Source organism: Pagrus major, chromosome 12 (assembly GCF_040436345.1).
Source record: "Pagrus major chromosome 12, Pma_NU_1.0".
Classification (NCBI taxonomy): Eukaryota; Metazoa; Chordata; class Actinopteri; order Spariformes; family Sparidae; genus Pagrus; species Pagrus major.
The window spans coordinates 15,075,364-15,102,949 of record NC_133226.1 but is presented as its reverse complement, the minus strand read 5'-3'; the positions used below and the strand labels follow the sequence as shown (position 1 = coordinate 15,102,949).

Sequence of the window (27,586 nt, the reverse complement as noted above, 5' to 3'; positions counted from 1 at the left end):
ATTAGCAATAACTATAGCATTTCTGTACATTTTAAATTGTATTGTCAGTATCAAATAAAATTAGAATAATACAAATAAAATTTGGTATAAGTGCTTTCAATTAAATGATCTGAATACTAGTTCTACCACTATTATCAACACCGTATAATAGGCTATATTAGCTATTTTTGTATCATGTTACACATTTGTGGGGATTAAATTAAAACAGCAGTGGTGGAATTAGTGTAAAACACAGCGTATAAATATTACTCTGTAAGTAGTCAACAGTCAATTGTAAGTCAATTTTACTTAGCAGCAGGATTAGCATCAAAATGTACTCAAAGTACTAAAAGTAAACGAAATACTCAATTCAGAGTCTACTATATATATTACTATATTATAACTATTGATGCATTAATGTGTAAGGTTTACTTGAATGTTGTTGCTAGTAAAGGTGAGGCCTTCAGGGAGCAAAAGTCAATACATAAGGATTCATTTGTTGATTTTATTTTGTGTAAATAACATGAATTAAAGATGAGATATAAATAAAATAAATCTGCGAAGTAGAGACTAGTATTTGCAGCTGTCATGTGAATGGTGCGGAGTGAAAGGTCCATTATTAGCCATTCAAATCTAGTAGAGTACAAGTAGCACAAGGTGGAAATACTCAAGTAAATTAGAAGTGCCTCAAACTTAAGTAATTAAATAAATGCACTTCCCACCATTGTAAACCAGATACAAACAACCTGTGTATTTAGTTTCTTGTTAATTAGCTGTAGCCGGTGGCTTTGCAGCCATTTTGCTTTATAGAGTTCTTATCACAAATCCTGACACATCAGAAGTGAAACCAGCCTGGTGTGAACAGTTTTCTCCACTCCGTGATCTGACTTGAACGCAGCACATGACCACATAGACGAGGGGGAGGGGAGGCTGCAGCTGCGCTCTGAACTACAATACCCACAATTCCGTCCGCGCGTCAACAGCAACAGCTAGGATGTTGCGATATCGCTGGCAGCCAAAGACTGCTGTGGTTGCAGAGATTAGGCTGCTGGGTTGAGACCTCTGTCTCATGTTTTGATAGATGTCAAATCGTATGTTTTGTCATTTTGTGCCACAGTTGTGACGGACGGAGGCTCTGGTCTGCTGTCGACCCTGCGCTTGTTTGTGTTGACGAGAGGCTTCATCGCGCTAATGCGTTAGCTTACTAAAAATCACAGTTTTATCGTTAATGGAAGCAATTAAACAGATAGACGGGCAGCTATGTGCCACCAAACGGCTCGCTTCGCTTGACTGAGGATGGAAACATTTTTTCGGGCAACGCTATCAGACAAGTTACACGTCGGATACATCGCACCCGGAGACATTATCTTCAGAGGATAACCTGGATAACCTTACACGAAATGTCATAGCGCGTAAGTAGCTAGCACTTAGCTAGCTTGGTAATGGCTGGACGAGATGGAGAAGGACCTAATGTTATCAGCAGCAGCAGCAGCAGCAGCATCAGCAGCAGCCGACCATGAACAGCTGGATGGATAGCTAAAGAAAGACTTTCTCCGGAGATGCTTTAGCCTCCTGGGTGGTGTAATTCACTTACATAACGGCTAGTCGCAACCGCTCTAGCTATCACCAACTGGCTTGTGTTGGTAAGCAAATGGGAAATTTGCCACCAGAAATCTGGGTAGTCTCAACATCAGCATCGTAAGTGACAGAATCATCACTGCACGTCTTGAGGCTACAAATAGACTCGAAGGCTCGAGGCGCTCGTTGTGGTTTACAGTCTCGACCTGCGTTATCTACTCGTGCAATAATTCAGCCTGCAGGAAACAGGCAGCTCGTCTGTGATTGAAGCCACATTAAAAAAAAAATCCTTCTGACGCCTCGACAACATGAGGAAGTTCTTTGATTCTCGTCGGGAGTTGGTGAGCTCCGGGCCTGGTTCTGGAGGAGGAGGTGGCAGCTCCGGGTCCAGTCATGCAGGCGGAAATTTCATTGGCAGAGCCTTCACTGTCGGGCGGCACCAAGTCACTGTTGAGGAGATCATCGCTGAAGGTGAGAAGGGGCTGCACAGGCCAGATGATGCCATTTGTTTTTGTTTTCACCTTCTTCTTCTTTTTTTTTATTTCCATGCATGTTGTGAGTCACGTGACAGAGCAGGGATGTAACCCTATGCCATTCCCACAGGAAGGATGCAGCTTTGCATCCATGTATCTTGGATACATGGATGCAAACTAGAGGCCTACTCCTCTCTCTCAGCTGGGCTCTGACTAACACAACACTTTCCTTTTGGCTGTTTTATGATTCAGAAGTGTGATTCAAGAAGATGGAAATTCACCTGGTGCAGCACAGTTAGTGTATTTGGTTTGAAATGATTGCATGAAGGTTGAGTGTGGGGTACAATCTGGATTTCTTTATACTTTTTGGCATCGGCACCAAATTACTGATGCTGAAGTAGAGGTCTGTACTTGACAAAAATAAAGTCATTTTATTGATCATTTTCAATCTTTTTTGCTATTCCTATATTTCTTTTGAATTGGTTAATTATTTTCTTTGAATATCATGTGAGCCAACAGTCACTGGCAGTTTCTTATAGACTGCATCCGTGCTAATGCAAGTACAGTGTAAGAGTTGAACAGGGGGATATGGATGAGAATAATAAAGGAAGACGGTGTTGACCCCCAGCCTCAACTTGCACCCACGTCCATAGGTATTTCCTGCAGCGAGAGTGCCATGCAATAACATTTCACACACGCCAAGTTGAGGATGCAGCGAAAGCCACAATGCCTGCCTGAAATTGATGACTCTGTCACAACTAAACTCGGCAAAGTGAATTTGTGGTCTGAGCTGTACCAGATGGTTGGGCCTCAATGTAGGCCTCTACGTAAACCCTGCAGCAATGGCATGACTAATACATTACGCTATAAGGCTGCACCATTTGGTCCTGATTGTCTGTATTGTTGTAAGGCCACATGAATACACATTTCAACAGTTGTTGAAGTAATTTTGTGTAAAAATTAGCATGTCCTGCCCTAAGAACATGAGTGCTAATGGCTTAACGCTTTCATATGAATCTTATACATTTGGGTTTGATTGTAGTTGAATCTGTCAGTTATCTTGTATGCATCCAGGTTTTTGGTAATCATTTCTTTGAGGACTAACGAGTTTAATTTGTCTCTTTCTCCAATCCTGCAGGCGGTTTCGCAATCGTGTTCCTTGTAAAAACAAATCAAGGGGTGCGTTGTGCCCTGAAGAGGATGTATGTCAACAACGAGCATGATCTGCAGGTGTGCAAATGCGAGATTCAAATAATGGTGAGTCGCTGACATTACATTTTCTCTTGCTTGTTTTTAAAACTGAGCTCATGTGATTTTCTGCCGGGGGGTTAAATCCACAATATGAAGGCAACTCTAAAACGAATGCCTTGTGAAAGTCTAATTGTTTCTGCAAAGTTTTCTGGTCTGCAGGACTGAAGTGCAGATGTCGGTACACACAGCCTGCAGCGGGCTTGTTTGGATGGTCGTACTGTATTTATTCATCTGGTTCTTGGTGTGCTTTGTTTTTGTTTTCATAGTATTGTCTTACATGTCCTGCTCACCTCCCGAGACGTCTTGAAGAATGAGTTGTAGGGATTATTTGTTTTGAATTAATTCTTAAAGGACCATCTAGTTCTTGATGCAATGTTTTCTATCCAGTGTTCATTGTTGAACTTGTTAAGAAAAAGAGAAGTTCTAGTTTTTCCTCCTATGGGGTCTTTGACAAATATGTGACAGTCATGGCTAGAGACGTCTCTAACGACCAAGTTCCCTGAAGTTTAACTGAGCCTTAAACTTGTACTAATCAACTAGTGTAAAAGCAAGAATACTCTGAGAAAACATGAATGCTCATGTTTTACAAAGTAACATTTGAATAGAAAGACCTTTAAGTGTTAATTATGACAATATGTAAATTAAAGAATTAATATGTAACATTTCTGCATTCAAATGGACCTTATTCTGTTGAGTTGTGTACTTACATTATCTCAAATGTTTCCAACAATGTTGGTCGCCTGTTGCCATAACTTCTGGGAAAACATCAGATGATATGTCTGAGAGAGAGGAAGGAAGTTGGAAACGAGACTAAACGTGATGAATAAGAATTTAAAACATTACCTCATCCGTGAACATTTCTACTGGAGTCACGTGAAAAGACTTCCATTAGCCATAAGACCACAGCTCCCATGATTCCACACTATTTACATCTTTTGTTGTCATTTGATTGAGAGACCCCTAGCGGCAGAAATTACATATTGTGTGCGTTCAAATGTGTACATTAATAAAGTAATAATAATAATAATCATCATCAACTAATCGCACACATCCCCAAACATGACACAAAGCTACATGTCTCTCTGCTGTAAATGTAAAGGCCCCGACACCAAACTGACACAAAAACTAGCTGCGACAAAGGCTGACTGTTGGGTTGCCTCACATCTCCTGTGTCTCAGCCAAAAAGCTGCACTTGAACACACAGCAAAGACCACAGCCGACAGCCAACAAGCTTGTACGTTCTGCGTCTGCATGAAAGGAAATGTCCACCGTTGTTGTGATTAAGAAGCTTTTTTCAACACCACTCTTGGTAATATAGCCGCTTATAATTGAAAATATGTCTGATAATAAGTTGGAAGTGGCACTGATGAAGAGGCAAAGGAGAAAAATAAGGAGAAGCTGCACTAAATGGGAGAAATCATGGATACTACAGTGACGGGTACAGAGGGCTTTCCCTTTCTTTTTCTGTCCGATGCTCTCCGACTATGGCCGACAGCTGACTGTCAGCCTGGTGTGTCAGGGCCTTAATGTATCAGGATCACATCCTGGACTATCCCAGCATCGTTCGATGTCTTGATTTAGTGAAAATCAGAGCAGAACTGGTATTTATTTAGTGTATAATAGACCACAAAATGTAAGTATCCTACCAGCAGTCTTAAGAGTTATCTTATTTTGATTTGAGGCATTTTTGTAGCTGGACCCTTTCGCTCATGGAGTTCACACACAGATTTTAGTCTTTTATGTCTGAAGGAACACTCAGGAAGGAAGGAAGGAAGCAGTGGATGGTCAAATTACAAAAAAGGGGCTGATTGTATAAACAGTCAACAGAATTACAGACAGCACATTGTAACAACTTAGGGCCTTTGAAACAAACACTAACACAGTCTAAAATTTGGTTCAAAGACGATGTCCGGTGTCATTCTTCTACATCATTTGATCATGTTTTATTTACCTCTCAGTTTGTCTCATTCATTCTCTCTCTCTCTCTCTCTCTCGCTCTCTCTCTCTCACACACAAACATACACACACACACCCACATACATGCGCACACACACACACACACACACATTCATAGACAGACAGTGCTTCACCTCAGCTGCAGTGCTTGACATTTTTTCATTACCTAATGGGTTCCTGATTTCAGCTCTCCTTTGCAGCTCCCTCTGCAGGCGATGGCATCACACTGCATCAAAAAACAATAACCAGACCAGATTGAGTAAAAGGGTTATGGCATTAAAATTAATTGCAGCAGCAAAATATGCTAATGTTTCCTGCCTGTTTTCTCTGACTTGTTCAAAGTTGAAAATAAAGTCTAACCATTGACGTCAGCTGTAGTATGTGCTCACTATGCAGCCATTTTTGTTTTGTTTTTATGCACAGTGGTTTGTTAATGCCCTTGAATGTGTGTTTGTGTTCCTGCAGAAAGACCTTGTCGGTCACAAGAATATTGTTGGTTATCTGGACTCCAGTATTACGGCTATGGGATCGAGGGACGTCTGGGAGGTTCTCATACTTATGGACTACTGCAAGGGTGAGTGCTGAAGGGAAATGGGCTGTGATTGGTGAAAGAATTAGAGTATAAGTAGCACTTTCGGTTTCAGAATGGATTTGTGTGAAAGTGTTAGGAAATGAAAGTTAAGATTCAGTCATGTGGATCTTATTTTTCAGGGGGGCAGGTAGTCAACTTGATGAACCAGAGGCTGCAGACCGGCTTCACCGAGGCTGAGGTGCTGCAGATCTTCTGTGACACCTGTGATGCCGTTTCTCGCCTGCACCAGCGCAAATCACCCATCATCCACAGAGACCTAAAGGTGACACATTTTGCGTACTGGATGGGACGGGCTGCCATTCTATGTTAAGGCAGGGAAATCACCTTCTGTAGATCACCATGCTGTGTGATGTCTTGATTGACATGTTTCTGTGAGTTGAAACTGTGTTTAATTATGGAAAGCTCTAACAGCAGGGGAGGGAGGGGATGAATGTCAGCTGTCAAAATACTTCAAATACGTCCATTTCTGCAGAGCCCAGTCGATGTGGTGTGGTTGTCGCTTTATTTTAAAGTTAGTGTCACTCAGTAGATTTAATCTTTTTATTGCAGTGCAGTTTTCTTGATCTGCATAAAAACCTGAAAATGATAGCATGTGTCATAATGATTTCACTACTGCATTTATTGTTCAAGACAAGTGCACATGCTGCAGGAGGCAAAAAAACTGTGTTTGACTTCGGCCCTTTCATGTATAACTCCATGTTTGGGGTCTCATCTCTTCTACGCTAACAACAGTCAGTTTCAGGTAGACAATGGCTGTTGTTTTGCAATGCAGAGATGTGTGTAATCTGCAAACTTATTTATTTCTGTTGTCATTTTCAGCCGTAAATGTAACTTATAAAATATATTGTTAAGGACGGTGGTCTGACCTCTCTGTTTTCTACCTGGAAGATATTGTAAACAAACATTGTGATTGTTTCTACTTCTGCAGGTGGAGAACATCCTCCTGCATGACAAGGGTCATTATGTGCTGTGTGACTTTGGCAGCGCCACCAACAAGTTCCAGAGCCCCCAGACTGAGGGAGTGGCCGCCGTGGAGGAAGAGATCAAAAAGTTTGTGCCTCTTTTCATCTGCTTAAGCCATATTTGCAGATTTCATTCATAGTGCTCTCTTTAGGTATGGCTGCACAGAAACGTGTCAGCAGTTTTTCATTCATCAGCAGCTTTGTTGTTTTTTATTCACCTCGTCCTCATATAGGGTTCTGCGCAGCACTGTTAATATTTTGATGTGTGTGCAAAACAGGTTTAGCTTGATGGATATTGAATTTGTTCGCTGCCACATTAAAAACATATGGTTTCCAATTAAATTTGTCCATTTTAGAGTAAATAATTCATACCTGTTTTCTTTCAGGTACACCACTTTATCATATCGTGCCCCTGAGATGGTGAACCTCTACAACAACAAGATTATCACCACAAAAGCAGATGTCTGGGTGAGTGAGGAGTATAATCATGACAGGGATTCATATAAAAGCAACCCATACTGTATATATTGAATATGTATAGATACTACTGTATAGAAATGCCATTGTTGTGTGACTTACTGTTTTATTATTGTTATTCTTGGTTAATCTCCTCTCCTCTCCTCTCCTCTCCTCTCCTCTCCTCTCCTCTCCTCTCCTCTCCTCTCCTCTCCTCTCCTCTCCTCCTCTCCTCATGTTTGGTGCGACGGGGTGTGTGCATGTGATTGTCTTCTCCAGGCACTGGGCTGTTTGCTGTACAAGTTGTGCTTCTTCACTCTGCCCTTTGGTGAAAGCCAGGTGGCCATCTGTGATGGCAGTTTCACCATTCCAGATAACTCCCGCTACTCTTATGATCTTCACTGCCTCATTCGTTAGTCCTTCTTAAACGTTAATTATTTTTCAACAACATCAAATTCAATCTGCACTTGTGGTTGAAGCTTGAATACCTATTAATTGGCTTTCGCAATGCTGGTTTTCTTGAGTCTCACTCTTTTTTTCATTTTTCAGGGTATATGCTGGAGCCAGACCCAGACAAAAGACCAGATATCTACCAGGTGTCCTACTTTGCTTTTAAACTAGCTCAGCGGACCTGCCCTGTTCAGAATGTGAAGGTCAGTCTTTCTCAGCACCAGAGTCAGCTGAAATATTTGGATTTGTTCGGCTTTCTCTCATCAGGAATTGATTTTCATGTCTTATTCAGTGGAATCTGCTATAGGTTCTCTGTCCGAGCAATCGGCTGTCAGGCTCTGCAGCAAAATCTGCACTAATTTATCAGTTGCATACAGTAGGAAATGCTTGTTAGCACTGATGATATTCTTCATTATTACTGCCAGCGTTACCAGTGTACCATTGTCATTCATACTGCTGTCTTGTAAAACTTCAAGATTTCTTTGATGACTTTGCATTTCTTTCCATAATCCAGAATTCTCCAATTCCTACTAAACTTCCTGAACCAGTCAAAGCGAGTGAGGCTGCTGCAGCAAAGAAGAGCCAGGCTAAGCCCAGGCAAGCATGACCTGCTTACATTGTATTAGCATGAGAGCTGTAGTGACACTATATTTTGTGGAAGTAATTAGGTATAGACAGTGTTCTGATACTCATTAAATAATTATGTTAACACTATGTGCCATGATTAACAAGAAGGCCAACACGCTCCCTTTGTTGCCAGACTGACAGATCCAATTCCCACCACTGAAACCTCCATCACCCCTCGCCAGAGGCCCAAAGCAGCCCATACCCAGCCTGCGGCTGGCATCTTACCCATCCAGCCTGCTGCTCTCACCCCTCGCAAGCGAGCTAATCTCCCTGGTGGTACAGCTCAGCCTGTGGGTACGTACAGCACTCCATCCTTATTCTCCTCTCCGTCGCAGAGAAAAGAAGCTGAGGTTTTGAATAAAGATGTGCATAAGTACAGGAATCCCTCTAATCCTTTGTGCACACAATAAACGCTGCAATTCTCAGCAGGAATAGATCAAGTATGCAGGTTAAGACTCGTGCAAATTAAAGCAATCTAACCACAGGCCCAAATGGATTATGTAATGATTTTTTCCACACTCTGAAACGGCGCCTCTGTTGATATCACTTTTTGTACCTGTTACTAATGACTTTGATGTCTTAATCACAATGGAACAGATTATATAATCCTCTTTAACTTTAAAATGAATATTGTGTCGACTCCTACGATTTTTATGTTGCTTGATATTTACATTGTTTTCATCTGTATTAAGTATTAAGATTTAATATCTTTCCATGCTGTTGACTAATGTGTTGTCTGTGCTCTTTTAACATCCCACAGGAGTCAGCCTGGACCTCTCTCAGCCAGCTGCAGCTCTGCAGTCACAGAAGGCACAGACTTCAGTTCTGCCACTCATCCAGTCACAAAACAATTCAAGTCAGGCTGCAGCTCAACAGAAGCTGGTACATACTGATGGATTACACTGAAGTCTTGTGTCAGCATCACACAGATGTAACAAAACATTCACGGTTGTTTTTTGGACCTGCAGCATGAAGGTATTTAGGATGCAAATGTGATCTTTTCTTTGTGTGACAGCCGGTGCAGCCAGCCGCAGCTCCTGGAGCAGAGACAGCAGCAGCAGCTGCAGTCGTGTCACCAGTGACGAAGGCTGATGTCCAAGCACAAGCACAGCCGATAGTTCAGCAACAGACCACGCCTCCCGCCGTGGTCACCGCAGCTTCCCAGCCGGCAGCACAGACTCCATCGAGTCCTGCCCCTCCTCAACGTCCAGCTCGACGCAGGCAGGCCAGCCAGGCTCAGCAGCCAGCGGCTCAGTCTTCACCCAGCAAAGCGGCCGCTAGTCAGCAGCAGCAGCAGATAACTCAGCCATCAGCTGCCCAAGCTCAGCCCGCCTCCAGCGAGATCAGCCAAAACGCAGCTGAGACGGTGAGTGGCCTTCTGTTCACCAACCAGCCTCAAAAAGTGTCTAAAAGTCATCATCACTACAGAGCTGTCAAATGACTTTTCCTCCCTTTTTATTTTTCCTTAATCTTTAAAGTGCCACAGCCTGATGTTCTTGTTGTCCTTCTATTCATAAATTGTTTCAATTTTCTTCACGAATGTGATTTAGAAAAAAAAATATTGTAAAAATATTTACTAGATACTAAATCTGTTAATCATGTTGCTCCTTTTTTTCAACACTTTTTGCCACCAAAAACTGCAACTGTGAGTGAAATGAAACCTGAATAACATGAGTTGTCAAAGCATTTGCGCCTAACCTTTAAACATATTAGGCTGTGACTCATGAGATCTTCCATGAAATATATCTTGATCTTCCATCTTGTTTTATTTTCACTCCATGTCCCTTTTGAACAGACTCCACCTGCTTCTCCAAAGACAACCGAAGAACGAGGCCACCAACGCACACCGAGTGACGCCGCAGCGAGCACTGTTGCTGGACTCCCAGTGAGTGACACTTCACAGCAGCCACAAGGAGCTATTGGAGATGCTGCTCTCAACCAGTAAGTGGCATGTGTACTGGAATAAACCTGTTTTAAATTCAAGTCTTCTCCTGTTTGTTTTATCTACGATTTTGTGTACTTCCTTTTACCTGTAGATCACTTCCATCTCACCCAAGCACCGCCCAGTCTGCTCAGCCCAGTGCTGGTGATGCAGGGCAGGACCAAAGCAAAGCTGGAGCCGCTGTTCCTGTGTCTGGCAGTGCCTCCAACACCCCCACACAGCCGGCATGGAATCCTTTTGACGATGACAACTTCTCTAACCTCGGTGCTGAGGAATTCAAAGCTGAGGACAAAAACCCTGCTGGTAAAGTTTGATGCAGTCGTATGTGAGAAGTATTTCTAGTAAGTGACAAATTGTCGATAACTGGGTGTTTCTTTTTCCAGACGCACCTTCAGAACTCGAGCCAACATCCTCTGAGGAGTTGATACCAGGCCTGCTGGACTCAACTGTGGATAGTCCACCCCAAGAAACTGGTATGTCTTTGCTTTAAAATCAGGGTTTTTCTTCTTTTCTGTCCTTTGCATGAACCTGGACACATGAAACTCCACAAATACTTTAGTGACATCATCGCAAACTCACACTGTCCCCATCAACATTAGTTCTTCTCAAATTCGGGCAATTTATGATACACAGACTGCAACACTTCCCATATTATGTCAACATTCAAGTATCTTGGAATTAAACTATTAAACTAATTACACAATACGTGTAATAAAGCTTCAACAGTTCATGAAAGCAGCCAACAATGGGCTGTAACAATCAAATACACAACAGGGGTTTAATCTTGTAAAATTGTTCGAAATACTTTATTTAACTTTAAACCCATTAGAAGGGAAATTAGACAGCAGTGTTAGTAGCGTATCGCTGATCTGGGAAATGAGGCTGTACATGCATTAGTTTCTATTTGTATCCAGTTGCGCACTCAGTCTATATGTGAGCACGTTTTCTTAAAAGGATCCAAACATTAAGATTTACCTTGATTTTTTAGTAATTACCTCTTTAACAGTAGCTACATGTTGGATGTTCAGTAAAACACAGATGTATAAGGACCACGAGCCACAGATGTTTTGCACCCATGTTTCAGAATTAGCACCTGCATGCAAGTGTGTGAGTGTGTTTCTGACAACACAACACATTATAAACAGGTCTGTGAACACAAATCTACAAAAAAATAGTGACAATAGGGGTCAACTGATATGCCTCTTTTAGAAGATCGATAACTGTTATTTGGAACCAACATTCATTTGCAGTCAACATTAAAATCTTGTTTTTAAAATTTAGAACAAGTGATGCAATAAGAAGTACAGATTATTCAAGTACTGTTCTTAAGTGCAATTTTGAGGTACTTTACTCGAGTATTTTCTTTTTCTGATTCTTTATACATTTAGTTACTTTTATTTTTTGTCGGTTATTAATTGTGACATAATACTTATCAGATATTGTTGTGGGTGGGACACTGTGTGAGAGGATGTTGCATCAGAGCCAAAGTAGCTCATTTTTAAATTTGTTTATTTTATCAACAATCTGAGAGAAAAACTACTGACTGGCCAGGGCGATAATCAGTCCATCCCTAAATGACATAGGTTATTGACAGATCAACTACAGACCCAGTTATCCGAAGGCTAATAATAGAGTGAAAGTCAGATCATCGTCCAGCCTGTTAAAAACACCCGACCAGATGTGTCAACCAACAGGAGCAGTAACACACTGATGCTGCTGCAAACAACACATTTACCTGTGAAGTAGACAAGAGAGATCAACTTGTGGATCAGATGTATACATGATGAGGGAGGATACAGAATGACCCAAAACTTTAGGAACATGAAGGAGGTGCATCCAGCATGTTTTAGAGTCCGTTTTAAACTGATTACTGAAGAAATAAAATGTGCTTTCTTTTAGCTTTTAGATGCATTTGATGATTAGTCATATTGGGTTAGTGTACATATTATATACTAATATTTCATGTATTTGGCGGGACATGACCCGTCCAACCCCGACAACGATTGTGCACTTGGTTCAAGTGGTTAAATGTCAATAGACATTAGCATGAGTTAGCATGCTGGTTTATGGACATCAAAACAAAGCTAATATAAAGACTTGTTCTCTTATTTGGCAAGGCAGGTGAGATTTACAGTTCAAATATCTTGATAAGTTGTTTCCCCACTTTACCGTACTGATGCCACTTAATGCATTGTACTGTATGATTTTGATTAATGTAATACCAAATAGAGAGGTAAAGGTCTTAATGCACTTTATCCATTAATTTGATCTTCTTTAAGAAGCTTTTGAAAGCAAGTTCTGCCTCTGTGCACCACATTAATAAAATAAAGGGTTTGTCTGAATAAAAGAAACAATATCACACTAATGATGTTGATGTAAAGAGTTCTGGCTGTACTGCTGCTCTGCCCAGCAAATGTACGCACTGTTTCCTTTAACAAGTAAGAACGTTTTTAACATAGTATTTAACATAGTATATTGCTCATATTCTGTATCAGATGATAGGATTGCTTAGAGTCTCACGCTGTGAAAACATGCACAAGAGAGCTCATAAAGTTTTTTAATTTCCTGTTGGGTTAATTAAAATGCACTCAAGGAATTGCTGTGTTTATGTGGACATCTGAATACATTTCATACTGTTTGAAAAACTGGATTGAAAGTATCCATGGGCACTTTTAAATTCCAGCGACAGATTCACACTTGACTTGGTATTAATTGATGTAAATGGCTGAAACAAGCATTTCTATTGAGACTCACCAGCTGAAAAAGTCTGCTTCCTCCCAAAATGCATTTTAGCCTAATTTTCAGGCTTTTTAATGGATTACAAATCTTTACTATAAAGCACTGCTTCTGTTTCCTAGTTGAAAGACCATCAGCCATCGTTGACGTGGATTCAGGAGCCTCACTGTTGATTGTCCCTGATCCTTTCGGTACCGATGCACCGGGTAAATATCTCCCTCTTTTCTCTGTCTTAGTTATGTATGCTACAGCTGATGTTGTCATTGCGCATTGCTCAAGTATGTCTCCTTTATTGTGTCTAATTCTTTATTGACCTTTAGAGAAGCTGATTGAAGGACTCAAATCTCCAGACACGTCTTCGCTCATGCTTCCCGATCTCTTGTCATTGTCTGATCCCTTCGGTGGCTCTGTGGAAGAGTCTGCAAAAGGTGTGTATGTTTCAAAATGTATTCCATCTATGTATTCTTTAACTTAACAGTACACAACTAATGGTGAATAAATAACACGTTTTATCAACTTATTGAAATACAAGAGGTTGTATCTTTCTATTTGAGCCATAACTAAACTTTGTTCTCGTTTCTGTCTACCTTTTACTCCTCCTGACCCGTCCCAGACCCTCTCACTGCAGACGATTCTCTCCTGGGCTCTCTGATCTCCGGTCCGTCCGCCCCTCCAGCAGCAAGCAGTGCCACCTCCTCGATCTCATCTGCTCCCAACTCCGCTGCCTCCGCTTTGGATGAATTCAGCCTGTTGTCTGGAGACTCCGCACAGCCTAAAGCAGGTAAGGTGGAAGAATCTAAAGACTTATTCACATAGGTATTGAACTCCAATGCTTTTTAATTAGTGAGAGAAGTATTTCCATACCGAACTATTTCTTTTCTTTACTTACACTTCAATTAGATATTGCCTTCAGTGATCCTTTTTGACTTTTTTTCTGTGTTATAGTAATAGTTTTTGATTATTAAAAGTAAGAAAAAGGGTCTTTGGAAACATTTTGTTTGTCTGAGTTTCATTGGGAGCAGCTTGCAGGCTGAGCCCCAGCACTGTACAGTACAAGGGCAGGGGAAGAGAGAAAAAATAAACAAATTTACACCATAGCTTTCAAGACACGGGTAGACTGTGTGTTGTCAGCAGTAGTACTACTACACCCACATGAAACTGAACCAAAGTGATATTTGCAGGTAAGTTTACATGCTGTAGCTGACGTGCATTTTTCCCCATGAATCTTTGTTTAGTCATTCATTCAACAAGCTAAGGTGCAGGACAAGATGTGTTAGTAGTTCAGAAAAGACGGACGTTTTAGCAGGATAGCAGTATATGTGGGTCTACATAGATGAAACTAATAACAGCATTCTGAGGAAGGAATGCAAAACTAGAGGGCGCCATCATGAAACCAAAACATGTAAACTGAATTTCTCCTCCTGATTTGTTTTATTTTTTTTTATTTTCCTTTCGATGTTTAATTTATCAGGAGATCACAGGACATGTAGTCTATAGAGCTGATAAGTATGCTGTAGGAGAATTAATTTAATTTAATCAATTTAAGTTGGACTTAAGGCTGACTCGTGACATGGAGCCTTGATAAACTACATCGAAATACCAACGTCTTGAGCTGCCGATGTTAACAGTTTCACAGTGCAATGTTACATTTTGTGCTGCAAACAGAAGTTTTCAACCACTGGGTGGCAGCAAAAGCATTTCTATTACTTCTTAACATATTAATCTAATCCAAATTGATCTTGACAGACTATGTAATGTTTTTATCCTCACAACTTCATAAAGCATAGAAAATATATAAGTTAATTAAAAAGCAATTAAAGTTTTAAACTTGATCTTTTCATGAAAATGGTTTTCCTTTTGTTTGTAAATTTAAAAAATAATTCTTCTTCTGAGTGTAATTATTTGTAAAACCATATTGTGTGTCGCTAATTGAGAGCTCGACAGCTGTTGGTTTCTGACTGGTGAAAGGAAGCAAGCTGTATTGACGGTGCCAATTCTGAAATACTGCCTGATAGCCAGCTGCATGATTCTAATTACTACCGATCTCTCCTCATCATGTCTTATCAGACAGGCTTTGGAGAGCTTCCACTGTGTTATTTTTTTATTTTTTGGCAGTAGTTTCAGATTTTCTTAATATTTGTGTAATGTTGAGAAGGTAATCTTTTCACCTTTTCATATCAAACTTTTTCTCGCACAATTGGGCCTTCATACTCCATCATCATCGTGCCTTTTTTTATACCCTGCAGACTCATCTCTCCTGATCTCAGACTTTGAGCCCCAACAAGCCAGTGCAGAGGCCGGCACAGAGGACGAGTTCGATCCAATTCCGGTCACAGGCCGAAAGAACTCCCAAGGTGAGTCTTTCTCAATCATTCTCCACAAGGAAGCACAGGTGGTTCTTTCGGGTTTGTCTTTAAGATCAAAGACAGGTAGCACGATCTGATATCGCCGTGTTGGTGTTGCTCCTATTATATCATAGTTAATGTTGCTCCAGGGCCGAAACCAAAGTTATGCTTTGTAACAAGTGGTTAATCTTCTTAACCTTCTCTTTCTTAACGTGACCTAGTAGTTTTGTCGCCTACTACAACTAAACTACTACAGAGAACTGAAAATAAAAAGTCTGGTCCGCCGGGTGAAAGTCCTGAGCTTGACCCATTCACTCACCACAAACTGTTTCCTCTGTGGACTTTTTTTCTGTTGCTTTTTGGTCAGGTGCAATGATTTTCCTGGACCAATATTAATTTGAACTGTAGGAACAACACCAAAATAGCAATACCAGATAAACTGAAACAGGGACTGGCTGTTTATTGGGTTCCCATCAGTTGCATGCTGATTTGCTAATTAATGAATGAAAGAAATAGTCAAACCTACTGATAACAGGATCAGGTGCCTGCACTATTTTTACATCCTCAGAGTTAATAATGTTTTAAAACCAGTAGAAGTAAATGGGTAAACTCTGCCCTCTCTTTCTCTCTCTCTGTCTCGACCTCTCTCCCCCTCCTTGACCGCTCTGTTTGCTTGTTGTGACCCCCGCTCCTCTGCCCCCTCCCCTTCCCTCTGCCCTCTGTTTGCCTGTATTCGTCTCATCCCAACCCCCCCCCCCCCTTGTCTCTCCGGCCAGTTTCAGGAGGCCACTCGCGCAGTAACAGTGGTGGCTCTGAATCCAGCCTGCCCAGCTTGGCGCGCTCCCTGCTGCTGGTGGACCAGCTCATCGACTTGTAGGCGCCCCCCCCCCCCCAACCCCCCCAGTAGAAGCTGTAACACTGGATTAGAGACTGGCATAGCATAACGGCAATCAACACTGTTGTCATAGCTAGCTTCCTGCACCCCGCCCTCGGCTGTCATCTCAATTCTAGTTCTTACAGTAGAAGCAGCCTTCGCCTTTCAGTGCTTCTTCATTCCTGCCCTCTCCGCCGCATCGATCGCATTATCTGGCTTCTCTTCACCTCTCATCTCTCATCCTCTCGCTCACATTTTCTCTTTGTTGTAGTCTCCACACATCACTATTGTTACCGTCCATCGGTTTAAGAGTGGCCAGTACGCTAACATCATCCTCTCTAAAGACGAACCATTACATCTTTCAGGATATAATATTGCTATCCCTTTTGTTTGAACAATATTGCATTATGTCTAATAGCAAACAATAGAAGATCATTGTTGTAATGTACAATAGGCATAGTTATAAGTGGTCGTAGTTATTATGGTGCACAAGTGAATTTGTCGTCGTTTGCCTTTTTAAATTCTCCTCCCCACATTTATTTGCACATTTTAAAGTAAAATCATGTAAAAGTTAAATGAGCCTTTGTTGAAATTAGTTTGGTCTATTTCTTCTAATAAAAGGGAAATTTAGTCATGTAGCCTGATTTGCACAGTAGCATTAATGTTACCTTTGTCAGGGTTGTTAGATGGTATATCTTTAACAATTTAAAGCTGCTATAGGTTAGACTGAAAAATTACATCAATCTGGAAACAGAACAGCCATAACAAACGTCCTGCAAACATCACACTAAGTTATTGCGATTTGTGTTGAAGGGAAGAGCAGGACGCTAAAAGTTTTCCTGATCAGTAGAGATGTTCCAATACCATTTTTTCCTTCCCAACGCTGATACTGATACTTGAACTCTGTGTGTCAGCCAATACAGAGAACCGATCAGATACAGTGCGTTATCATATACCAGTGCGTACTTACAGCTCAACAAAAAGAGACAGGACTTCAACTGCAACGTATAAGACCCAAGAAAATTTGCTGACCTGATTCCCAGAGGGAGACTGTTCCACCTCCCGTGACCCAGGACAGTCCCCTCGTGATTTCAGTCTTGTTTGAGGCATAACTAAGAAGCCTTCATTAGAGGACCTGAGGGGCCTAGCAGAGAAATATTGTCTTCGTAGTTTAATGATATACCACAGAGCAAGATTAAAGCCTATAAAATGAGGAGGAGGATCTTGAATTGAATCCTAAATTTAATGACACCTAGGTTTTTGGCAAATGATTTTCTATTAGTGGCTAGTGAGCCGAGGTGTTGGAGGCTGTGGTGGAGACCTGATCTGGGGCGTAAACCAGAACTTCAGTTTTACTAGGATTTAATTGAAGAAAATTTTGAGACATACAGTTACCAACCTCAGTCAGGTAATTTTGCAGGATGTTTAGATTAGAGATTTCCCCTGACCTAACAGATAAGTAGAGTTGAGTATCGTCGGCATAGCACTGATAAAAATAACAGACCCACGCTGACACCCGATCCAGCATTTTAGGATGTATCAGCAGTATTTCTGATATTGGTATCAGAACAACCTTACTGATCAGACTAAACAGCCAAGTGCCATAAAATAATCTATGAAGAAAACCACTGACTGTTTGAGCTCTGAAAGTGTATCAGCTAAACTCAAAATACAACAAAACAAATTATCTGTCTGACTATTCAAGGTTAACTTGTTTTCCAGACACACTGTACTTTTAAAAGAGGACCTATTATTATTTTGAGCTTATTTTTCATTTTATCCTTGAGGCAAGCAATAGGTTGTTTTGAAATTAAATGACAAATCAGGGTCATTTAGCATTTGTTTATAGCAGTGTGCCATATCAATAGAAAATGCATGAAATCATGAAAATAATTTCAATAATCAACAATAATAGGAAATCGTAGAAATACAGTAGCTATTATTTATATATATATAGAGAGAGAGACCATTCATGACTAGTCAGGTCATTTTTTTGGCACTAACAAACAGTCTAATATGGCATTTTAAAAATGATTTTCACTCACTGACACTTTTAATTTGAAATTAACACAAACATTCATCCCGCATTGTGCAATCCTTCCTACATTCCTGTCATTTGTTTACTCCTCATTTATGTAAATAGATATCTGCAACCCCTGCGGGCTCTTATCCAGACCATAGGATCAGTTATTCTTCCCATGTATATATGAAGTCATTGTCATAAAGCTTTACTTGTGGAAAACATAATGCTTTACTTGTGTAATCTCATATATACATCTATATATAGCTATGGATGTATATATGATTGAAAAATGACATTGTTTTCCTGTTAATAAATGTTAATATGAATAGAGTGTTAGAGAATGAATGTAAGAAATAAATATTAGTCTATAATTAAAAAAAATATCTATGATTCTTAACACCATAATCACTGAATAATATTGAAGAATACTATATAAATATTTCATTCCTCTTTGTGGAATTGTGTGTTGAGAAAGTTTTTTTTTCTTGGTTATATCTACTCTATTATTGTCAGTACATTCAAATGTATAGATGATAATCCTAGTCTTTGTTCAACCTGGAGATTAGGCTGAATCCCATGTCTTATTCCAACCCCCCTCTTCTTCTTCCCCTTTGTGAAAAGAATGTGAGCCTGTGTTTTGTTTGTTTACATGGACTGATGAAGGATTATATTTTTATTCAAAACAGTTATCTGGAAAGTGGGAGCGTAACCTCTTGTTTCATTTCATCGCTAAACTAGAAACTTTTTCTGAACTTGTGCTTCGTAAAGCTTTGTTTTTGCTTTACCGGGTTTTAGTGATCACAGACTTCATATCAAAAAGCATGGCAGTGTTGTTGAATGTTATGTTCATGTGTGTTGGTATACAGTGTTAATGATAAGTGTGTGTGTGTGTGCGTGGAGTCAGAATTGTTGGATGTGTTTTCCAGTAGCCTATTGTGTTTGTTGTTTGCTGCAAATATGGCGACGGACATGTTGTCATTAAAATCTCTTCTGAAAGCACAGCCCCCCCACCCAAACCCCATCCACCCCATCCCTGAATTCTCTCAGGAAGTCAGAGCTACATCACTCTCTCTGAGAGTTGGATATGTATTGGCTTACTGCTCCCCAGTCTCACTGTCCGCTGGAAGTCTGCGCTCCATATTACAGTTAAGAGAGCTTGTCTGATAGGTCATGTGTGAGGGGCTCTGTGAAGTGTGAAAAGGTTTAATCTTACAGTGAAGCTGCAGTAGCCGTGCTTTGTTTATCAGGCAGCATGAAATCAGCTGTCCAGGGTTCGAAAAATCAGCTCCAATCAGCAATATAAATGTTTCTGTAGGATCAAACAAAGTTATTTTGCTTCTCATGCATGAACACAATGAGAAGACTGCATTAACCTTTTTAATTTCATCGTGTCAAGTTAGGAAGCGATTTCAAATAATATTAAAAGAAACAGTATGTTTTTCTTGTGAGATCTAGTAATTCAGCAAGTAATTCAGAGATAAGTTTAAAGGTGCACTATGCAACTTTTTTCAGGGCTATAAACAAGCAAGACAGCACAAGCTAAATGAGTTTTAGATTAACTTAAGCCATATGTTTACATTTTTAGTTGTGAACATTAGAGCAAAACAGGCTTGTATAGAGGAATATATAACAATGGTAACTAAAAAAGTTACATAGTGCACCTTTTAAGTATTTTTTTTTACACTAACAAGGCTCTTTTTTTGAATGATAAACAAATCAGTCATATTTTGGACAAAGTGCACACACCTTTGTGGTTTTTCACAGGCTAGTTAGATTAAAAGGTGCAATATGTAAGAATTTTCTAAAACATTCAACAAATGAACTAAAAAATTACAGAGTCTTAAGAAACAACAGTGTTGATGTTATTTTAAAGACGTCTATGTATTGTGTTGCAGAGATATCTATGAAAGTTAGCATGCTAACCACCTAGCACCTAGCCAGTTTGTACCTCAAGAGGTGATAGCCCCGATATTTAACAACACCAACACTCCTCCAAGCCCCCAGTCCGGGCAGAGTCAGCTCATACGACCGCTAGCTTCACAGTTAACTGAGCTTATTAGCTAACATTAGCTACAATTAGCAGCCCTTATCAGTTACTCTGGTGATATGCTGCCCCCTATTTGTTTGGAGTGTGAATTATACAGGTGATCAGTTCTGACATATTGCACCTTTTATTACATGTAATATGAAATAAAATGTAGTTGGCTGTTGAACAAGCAGTATCAAATGAATCGCCTCAAAACTGAATCTCAAAATTCAGTCTGAGAAAAGTGCCAAAAGCATGGAGCTCAGTTATACCCCTTTTCCACCAACATAGCACCGGTTCCGTTCCAGTTTGCAAGCCTAATTTTGAACTGTTTGGCGCATTTCGATTAAGAATAAAATGGTCAAAACCCGAAACGTTGGTTCCCAGCTGGAACCAAAAAAGATGTCCATCAAAAGCGAACCAGAGTGGGTGTGTCATATTCTACAAGTCATAGTGCATTGTGCAACGCCCTCCATTGATGACACGTCCTTGATCACAGTGTTTCCACTCAAAACTGGTAGAAACTCGGGCTGGTTCATCAAGGTCCCAAGAATCTCAAACAGATCTGGAGCTAATTTGGTGGAAAAGGGCCCTTATGAAAAGGGACATATGCACAAGTCTTATTTCAATTTTATTCATTAATTCCAATAAAAAATTGAGAGTATTTTGAGTAGAGTTCTTGATTTAAATTTTAAATGATCATTTTATCTTTGAAAAAAATTGGTCCCCAGTTGAATTTACTGTAGGTACTGCATGTGTAACTGAAGGCTCATGTTTTTTTTTCATCCTCTTTCTGATCCTTCCGCCGAACAACTCAATCATTTGCAGTTACTGTTTGAACCTATGCAACTCCCGAGCTTCTTCTCCCTGTAGCCGCCTGTGTGCTGTTGTAATCGGTAAAAAGCCAAGCAGGTAGTGAGATTAGTCCTCGATGTGAAACAGAAGCCCCTCGTTTTTTCTCTGTTGTTTTGCCAAAAATGAAAGCTGTCGATTTACCTGATTATCTGAGTGTTTTGAGACACCTCTTGTCTTTAATGGCCCAAACCTGCGTCAGAGCTGTGGTATCGTGTGCTCCTTCTATTTTTGTGAGATAATTAAAGAATTATAAAGGGATGGCAAATAAAATACAAATGTGAATGTCAACGTGTTGAGTATTGATTGAAAGGTTTTATGTCGTTATATCTCAGAATATTATATGAAACTAATATAACTCAACAAAGTTACATGATGCACAAATGACAATGTTTGTTTGTCAGAAAAAGGAAAATTGTCAGCAAATATATTCTACATTTTAAACAACTGTTTTTTTTAAACATATGATCGATAAACTGTGAGACTCCAATTTTTGTATACAAATGTTGTTTAAAGTCTACTGTGTGAAAAAGTTAAGTCTTTAAATAGTCTAATACATTAAGTTGAGATGAAGACTACACATTTAAGAATTTAAAAACTCTTGTTTGTGTGGAGTAAGAAGTGAGTTTACCATATGGAGGACTGAAACTGCCAAAAATCAGAAATACATGAATAAGTAAATAATGGCTCAATTTAAAAAAAAGTAAACACACAACTAATTGCACCAAAAATAAGATTTAAAGTGAATGTTGCCATTTATATATAAAATGTGATATAAATTGGTATTTTTAATTTGCTTCTTTGTTATAATTCACATTTGAGTTTGTGGAAATATGGGGGAAGGATTGCAAAAGAGTACAAAAATTAATACATTAAACACATGAATTAACAATTAATTAATTAAATTGCAAGCTAAATGAAGAGGTGAATTAATTCAAAGGTAAACAAATACAGAAATATCAACCTGTGTCATATTTTATAAATTTATCAATGCCTACATTATTGTTATTATTTTTGGTGCATTTAGTAGTATATTAATTTATTTCTTGAGCCATTTATTTATTTATTTATTATTGTTAGTGCAATGCTAAATCGCTGGAGTACTGTTTTAATTGCCTCTTATTAGATTTGCATGCAAATGTATCTGCATGGAGTACTCTGGGTGAGAGAGTAAGAGCTTAAATTATCTGGTGAATGGTGTGTTAACAGTCGGGCAGGTTCAATGTTGAATGCACTAATCAAATTCTTATTCTGCTCAAATAGCAGGTTAATTCTACTCAGGTAAGACCAAACATCATCAACTTCATGCCCCATGAAAATGTCAGTCCATTTTTTGTTTTTTGTATTTTTTTGACTGTGGCTCTTTCATTTTTCACTTTCCTAAATGGAGTAGAGTGTCAACGAATAATGAATTGGTTGTCAGCTATTAAATGAATCCCCAGATATTTTGATAATTGATTAAGTCATTTTTAAGGAAAAAAAGCAAAAATGTCTGATTCCAGCTCCTTCAATGTGAATATTTTCTCGTTTCTTCACTCCTCTATGAGAATAAACTGATTATCTTGGAGTTGTGGATGAAAAAAGACATTTGAGATTGTCATTTTGGGCTTAATTAATCAATCTTAATTAATCTTAAATTAAATTAATCAAGAAATAATAGACTGATTAGTAAAAAATGTCAATAATTGTAAGTTGCAGCCCTAGTCGAGAGTCAGGAGTGCATCTGCTGCTGAGTGGGATAGCTGTCAGCCTCAGAAATCTTGTGGGGCGATGTTTCATATCTCATATCTGAGCTTACTGACACACATCAGTAGGACTTCCATTTTAAGAACACAGGAATGTGTTTGAATCATTGAGTTTTAATCAACTTGAGAAAGAGTGTCCAAGAAAAATGTCCACCAGAGTGGAAAAATGAGCTCGAGTATAGGTCAAGTATTTGTAGTTTTACTTAATTTTTTTCACATACTTGTGGACATAATCGTGCTGTCTGTTCTTCGTCTTTATTTGTTCAGCTTTGTTGTCCTTGTTCTTCACTGTTTCTCTATGTCTACTCCTGTTTAAGTACATTAAGAACAATGAAAAAAAGGGTCAAATTTGGCCAAAAAACCTGATACTGATTCTGAATACTGTAACAAAAGAGTGTAAAAGCTTCAGAGGTCTCTCAGAGCTGTCTGACCTTCCTCTCATTTTTTCCTCATACAGACCTACAGAGGGAGCTCAACAGTAATGTGCTGCCAGCAGCTCAGACTGCAGCTTCTGAGGAGAATAAGAGGCAGAGGATCCAGCAGAGGACTGCTGCATGTGACTACAATAAACACATGTTGCCATCAGAGGAGAGAAGCATACAACACACTGCGACACCCGCTATGTCCACCAACCTACACTTTATACCCAGCAACCAAGTATCCCAGTTCCAGCCCCCAGACAGCCCAGTCACCTCTGATGTCTTCCAGCTGGCCCCTTTTAAAACGCCAGCAAAAGAAAGTCGGATGGCATTCAGCAGCTCCTCCTTTTCTGCGTCTCATAGACCTGCTGAGGCGTCTGATGTTTTCCTCCAGGCACCGTTTGGAAAGAGGCAGGAAACCACCAAAGCTGTTTCTGGTAACACTCACATATTTAAGTCTGCTGCACAGCAGATTCGACCCGTCAAACAGTGTCACCTGGTCCCAGTATCATCTCCTCCTGCTCCTCAGTCTCTCAGTGTTCGGGCCCCTCATGTGCACACAGAGGCGCCTCTGCTCCAGCAGCCAGTGGCGGTGCACCGCGTCGTCTCCAGGATCGGTCAGCAGGCCGCCGTAGGTTCGGTCGCTGTGGGGCCTCTGCACGCCTGGACCATCGGGGGAAGAGCGCTGGAAGACCCGTTCACTGCCGCACCTTTTCATCCGAGATGCTCTCAGGGGAAACCTTGATTTAAAAAAAAATGTCAGAGCTTTTTTCAGCCAAAGTACAGTTGAGACGCAGTATTATACACATTTCTTGTACTCTTGTCATTATTGCTGCAGTATTAAGACAAGTTAATGATCCTTTAGCCAACTATGTACTTGTTTAAACTTAAAGTTCTACCTCAGTCATGTGAGTGCATCATTTCAGCACTTTAGTCTGAACTTGGACTGAGTTCTTAAAATGGACTTGAAGGATTGGTCCTCGACTCAATTTAGGATAACATAAAGGGTTCTGAAAAGCCCAGTCTGTATTTTGTTTTAAATATATGAATAACAGTTTTATTCAAATGATAAAAATATTTAGTGTCTCTCAGTTTATCATAATCGAAAGTGGGTCTGTTTGACTCAGACCTTTACAAACATGAGTGTTGTATACAAATATTTAACACCATAACTAGAGTTAGTTTTCAGAGTTAGTCCTTCAGTCAGTTTAGCAGTGGTTGCAGGTTCTGTTTTAAAAGGTATATTAGGCAGGATTTTTCCTAAAAAGAACGGAAAAAAACAAAACGTTTAGACTCATAAAACATGCTCCCTCTTCAGCACTTATGATCGACTAGAAGTGTGTGGCCGGTCTGTATCTTTAGAGACCCCGCCCTTCTGCCTGTAATTTGTTTTTGTTTTTTCATTATTATTTAGCCGCGTCCGGGATGTTTCTGGGTGTCAGAAATCCTGTTGAAAGATGATGGTTGTTGTCTCATTTCAGGTTCTTCAAATACAGACGATTTTGGTTGATGGCTCGTCAGCCCGAAGCAACCAGCTTTGAATGGTGTGTTTACAAACGGCAACCGAAAAAATCCTACATTGCACGCCTTTAAATCTCTGTAGCCGCTTACCCTTTCGTTTACATTTACTGTAGATTACGGATTGTGCCTTGGTATCACTGCAGGCCTCAGCGTCAGTGCTGCAGAGGATACCAAACGTTTTGCTGCAAGCCAAAGAAACCATTGGAAATTAAATGTAATGGTGAGAAACATTACACACAGTTGAAGGAAAGGACAAAAAATGTTTATGCAGTTATTACTTTCACATCAAAAGAGTGAAAGCACTGTAAATGTTTTAGAAATATTTTCGGAAAAGAGATGCGAGTTACCGGAAATCCTAAAGGGCAGGTCACTAGAGAGCTTTATACTGGAACCCGTATCACAAGATTTCAAGCTCAATTTATTGTCTTAATGCTTAATAACTGTTCGCAGGTTGCTGCTGCAACTCTCCCACAAACTGCACCATTATAGTTCTCTTGAAAGGATTTTTATAACCTGATAATGTTTGTCTTTGGCCTTGGTGTTTTAAATGATGCATATCATGTGTGTATCGGATTCAGTCTGAATGCATTCTCAAGAGAATGTGTTGACAGAAAAGTGATAGGATTTTAAATAATGCTTCTAATTTTGCTTTGGCACAGATAAGGACTTATTGTAAACTATGCTGCCTTTGCTAACAGTATTTCTATGTTTCTATATTATCTGGCTATTAATACTGGACATTAGGAACGGTTGTCAGTGAAGATAAAACTTTAAACTGTATTTTATTAAAGGTTTGTAAACATAATGGCTTCCTGTTTATTTCCTCTAAGGAGCACACCACATCAATATTTTTCTGTTGATTCTGGTCCAGGTGACACCTGTTGCAATGATTAGCTGCAATGATTAGTCGATTAATTGATTAGAATTTTACTCAGTTTATCATTTCAGGCATTTTTCAAGCATAAATGTCAAACATTTGCTGTTTCAGCTCACAGTATGTGTAAGGATTTGCTGCTTTTCTTTGTCATTTTAAATGAAGAGTCTTTGGGTTTTGGACTGTTGGTTGGACAGAGGAAGCAATTTGAAGACCTCGCTTTGGGAAAACGTGATGGGCACAATTTTTTTTGACATTTTATAGAGTCAACTATAATGACAATAATCATGAATTACTATCGCTAATTACTCGGTGGGTAGAAACACTGGAAAAAGTGCCCTCTTGGATGTCCCTGTGGTGTGCCCTTTCTTCACTATAAATATATCACAACTTTCTACATACTGGTGCCCCTGCATACATGTGATGCCCTTTTTATTTTTTTTTTTGCCCCTGCCTCTCAAACATCCTGAGTCCGCCACTGGCAATAAGAGACATATGTCTACCGACACTATGCAGATGTTGAGTTACATAACCGTGTCATCTTACCGGGGAGTCTTTATTTGTACTTGTGCCAAATTGCCTTTGTTTCATATTAGGGTCCAGGATTTCATGCTGTGCCTATTATGGTTCATGACGGCAAATGCCTGTTTAAATTTCAGCCACTTTTAAGATTTTTTAAAAGACAACAGGGGCTTGAGGAGGCTTTCTGATTGGTACTTAAGGAGGATTATGAGTCCCATTCCTTTGTATGTTGGCTGCAGCAGGATGTTGTTAGTCATACCAGATTGTGCCAATATAACAAAATGCAGGAAAATTGAAAAAAAACAAAAACAAATCAATCGATCCAACTCTATAAACACAAGTGCTTGCTATTTCATGACAGGCTGAAACTCCAATAAACCAGCACGAAAACACATGAGTTACAGTTTAAAACTCCCAGTCCAGGAAGAAAAGGGGGTAAGTTCAGTTCATGTGGAAGATGAGACACTTGTTTTTATTCAGCAATGCGTAAAAGGCACCTGATCTCAGATTCAGTAAGAGATTGATCAACTTGGGACAAGAAGAGCACATGGAAAAAGAGGGGAGAGAACCAGGTCATGAGCTGATTCCATCGCAGTAAACATGTCAGGATGAATGGAAAGAGATAGGGCTGAGGCATTCCTATGAATTAGTTCAAGGCCGTGTGCAAAGTAGACATAAACCCCCGCTACGGTGCGGCTGATGAGCTGTGTGACATCAGTGATTGCTATTGTTTGTACAGCCAAGGTAGACTGAGCACTGGCCAAGTTGAGGCCACTGCTGAGCATATATACAGTCTGTTCCTTTGAGTTTAACATATTTGCTATTATTTGGTTATTTTCTGAGGCTACGACACTGTGCCGTGAGATTTCCAGAAAAAGGAATCAACAAAAGAAACACTGGTTTTTGTCACATGCACATTGCACAAACAGTTCCCGCTTTTGTGTCAAGAGATCTTTGCATAGTTGTCCTCTTGGAAATAAGATGATTTAATTTCATTTATTGTGTAATATGTTCATTATGGAAGACAGAAAAAACAAACTCTGCCAAAACAAAGCTGGAAACAGACAAACAGGATCAGAAATAGACTTTTAAGTGGTCCCAAAGCCCATCTTTAAGCTTCGGTTGCTTTTCAATAGGAAGATTTAAGAAGCATTTTGTTAACTGTCTTTTAACTGCTCTCTGATGAACTTGGTCAAGTGTTAAGCTGTGTAAATTCCTCTTCCAGATCTCCATGGCATCATAGTTGGATTTTGATTTTATTGTCTGCCTCTGCGTCTGGCAGTTTTCTCAGACACGCCTCCATTAGCTCACTGCCCACAGGACTGCAAGTCCGACTGAATGCGTCTGTGAAAGCACTTCCAAATGAACAGAAACTAAGGGATA

General features: G+C 39.9%; 1 protein-coding gene across 2 annotated transcripts; it reads left to right on the top strand.

Annotated features, from left to right (window-relative positions):
• The first annotated feature begins 1,036 nt into the window (after window positions 1-1,036).
• On the top strand, window positions 1,037-25,612 carry LOC141005786 (AP2-associated protein kinase 1-like). Of its 2 annotated transcripts, none has more exons than XM_073477816.1 (20): window positions 1,037-2,028; window positions 3,169-3,287; window positions 5,703-5,811; window positions 5,949-6,091; window positions 6,758-6,879; window positions 7,178-7,259; window positions 7,527-7,659; window positions 7,797-7,900; window positions 8,212-8,294; window positions 8,458-8,618; window positions 9,085-9,206; window positions 9,340-9,690; window positions 10,120-10,265; window positions 10,361-10,569; window positions 10,650-10,739; window positions 13,125-13,208; window positions 13,323-13,430; window positions 13,616-13,783; window positions 15,249-15,356; window positions 23,325-25,612. In XM_073477816.1, exons 1-20 carry the CDS (start codon window positions 1,866-1,868, stop codon window positions 24,029-24,031), a joined length of 3,312 nt encoding a protein of 1,103 aa, XP_073333917.1. In that variant the 5' UTR covers window positions 1,037-1,865; the 3' UTR covers window positions 24,032-25,612. The 2 variants fall into 2 exon arrangements, with proteins under 2 accessions (XP_073333917.1, XP_073333918.1); XM_073477817.1 differs by lacking the exon at window positions 23,325-25,612 and adding an exon at window positions 16,124-16,231.
• The last annotated feature ends 1,974 nt before the right edge of the window (window positions 25,613-27,586 follow it).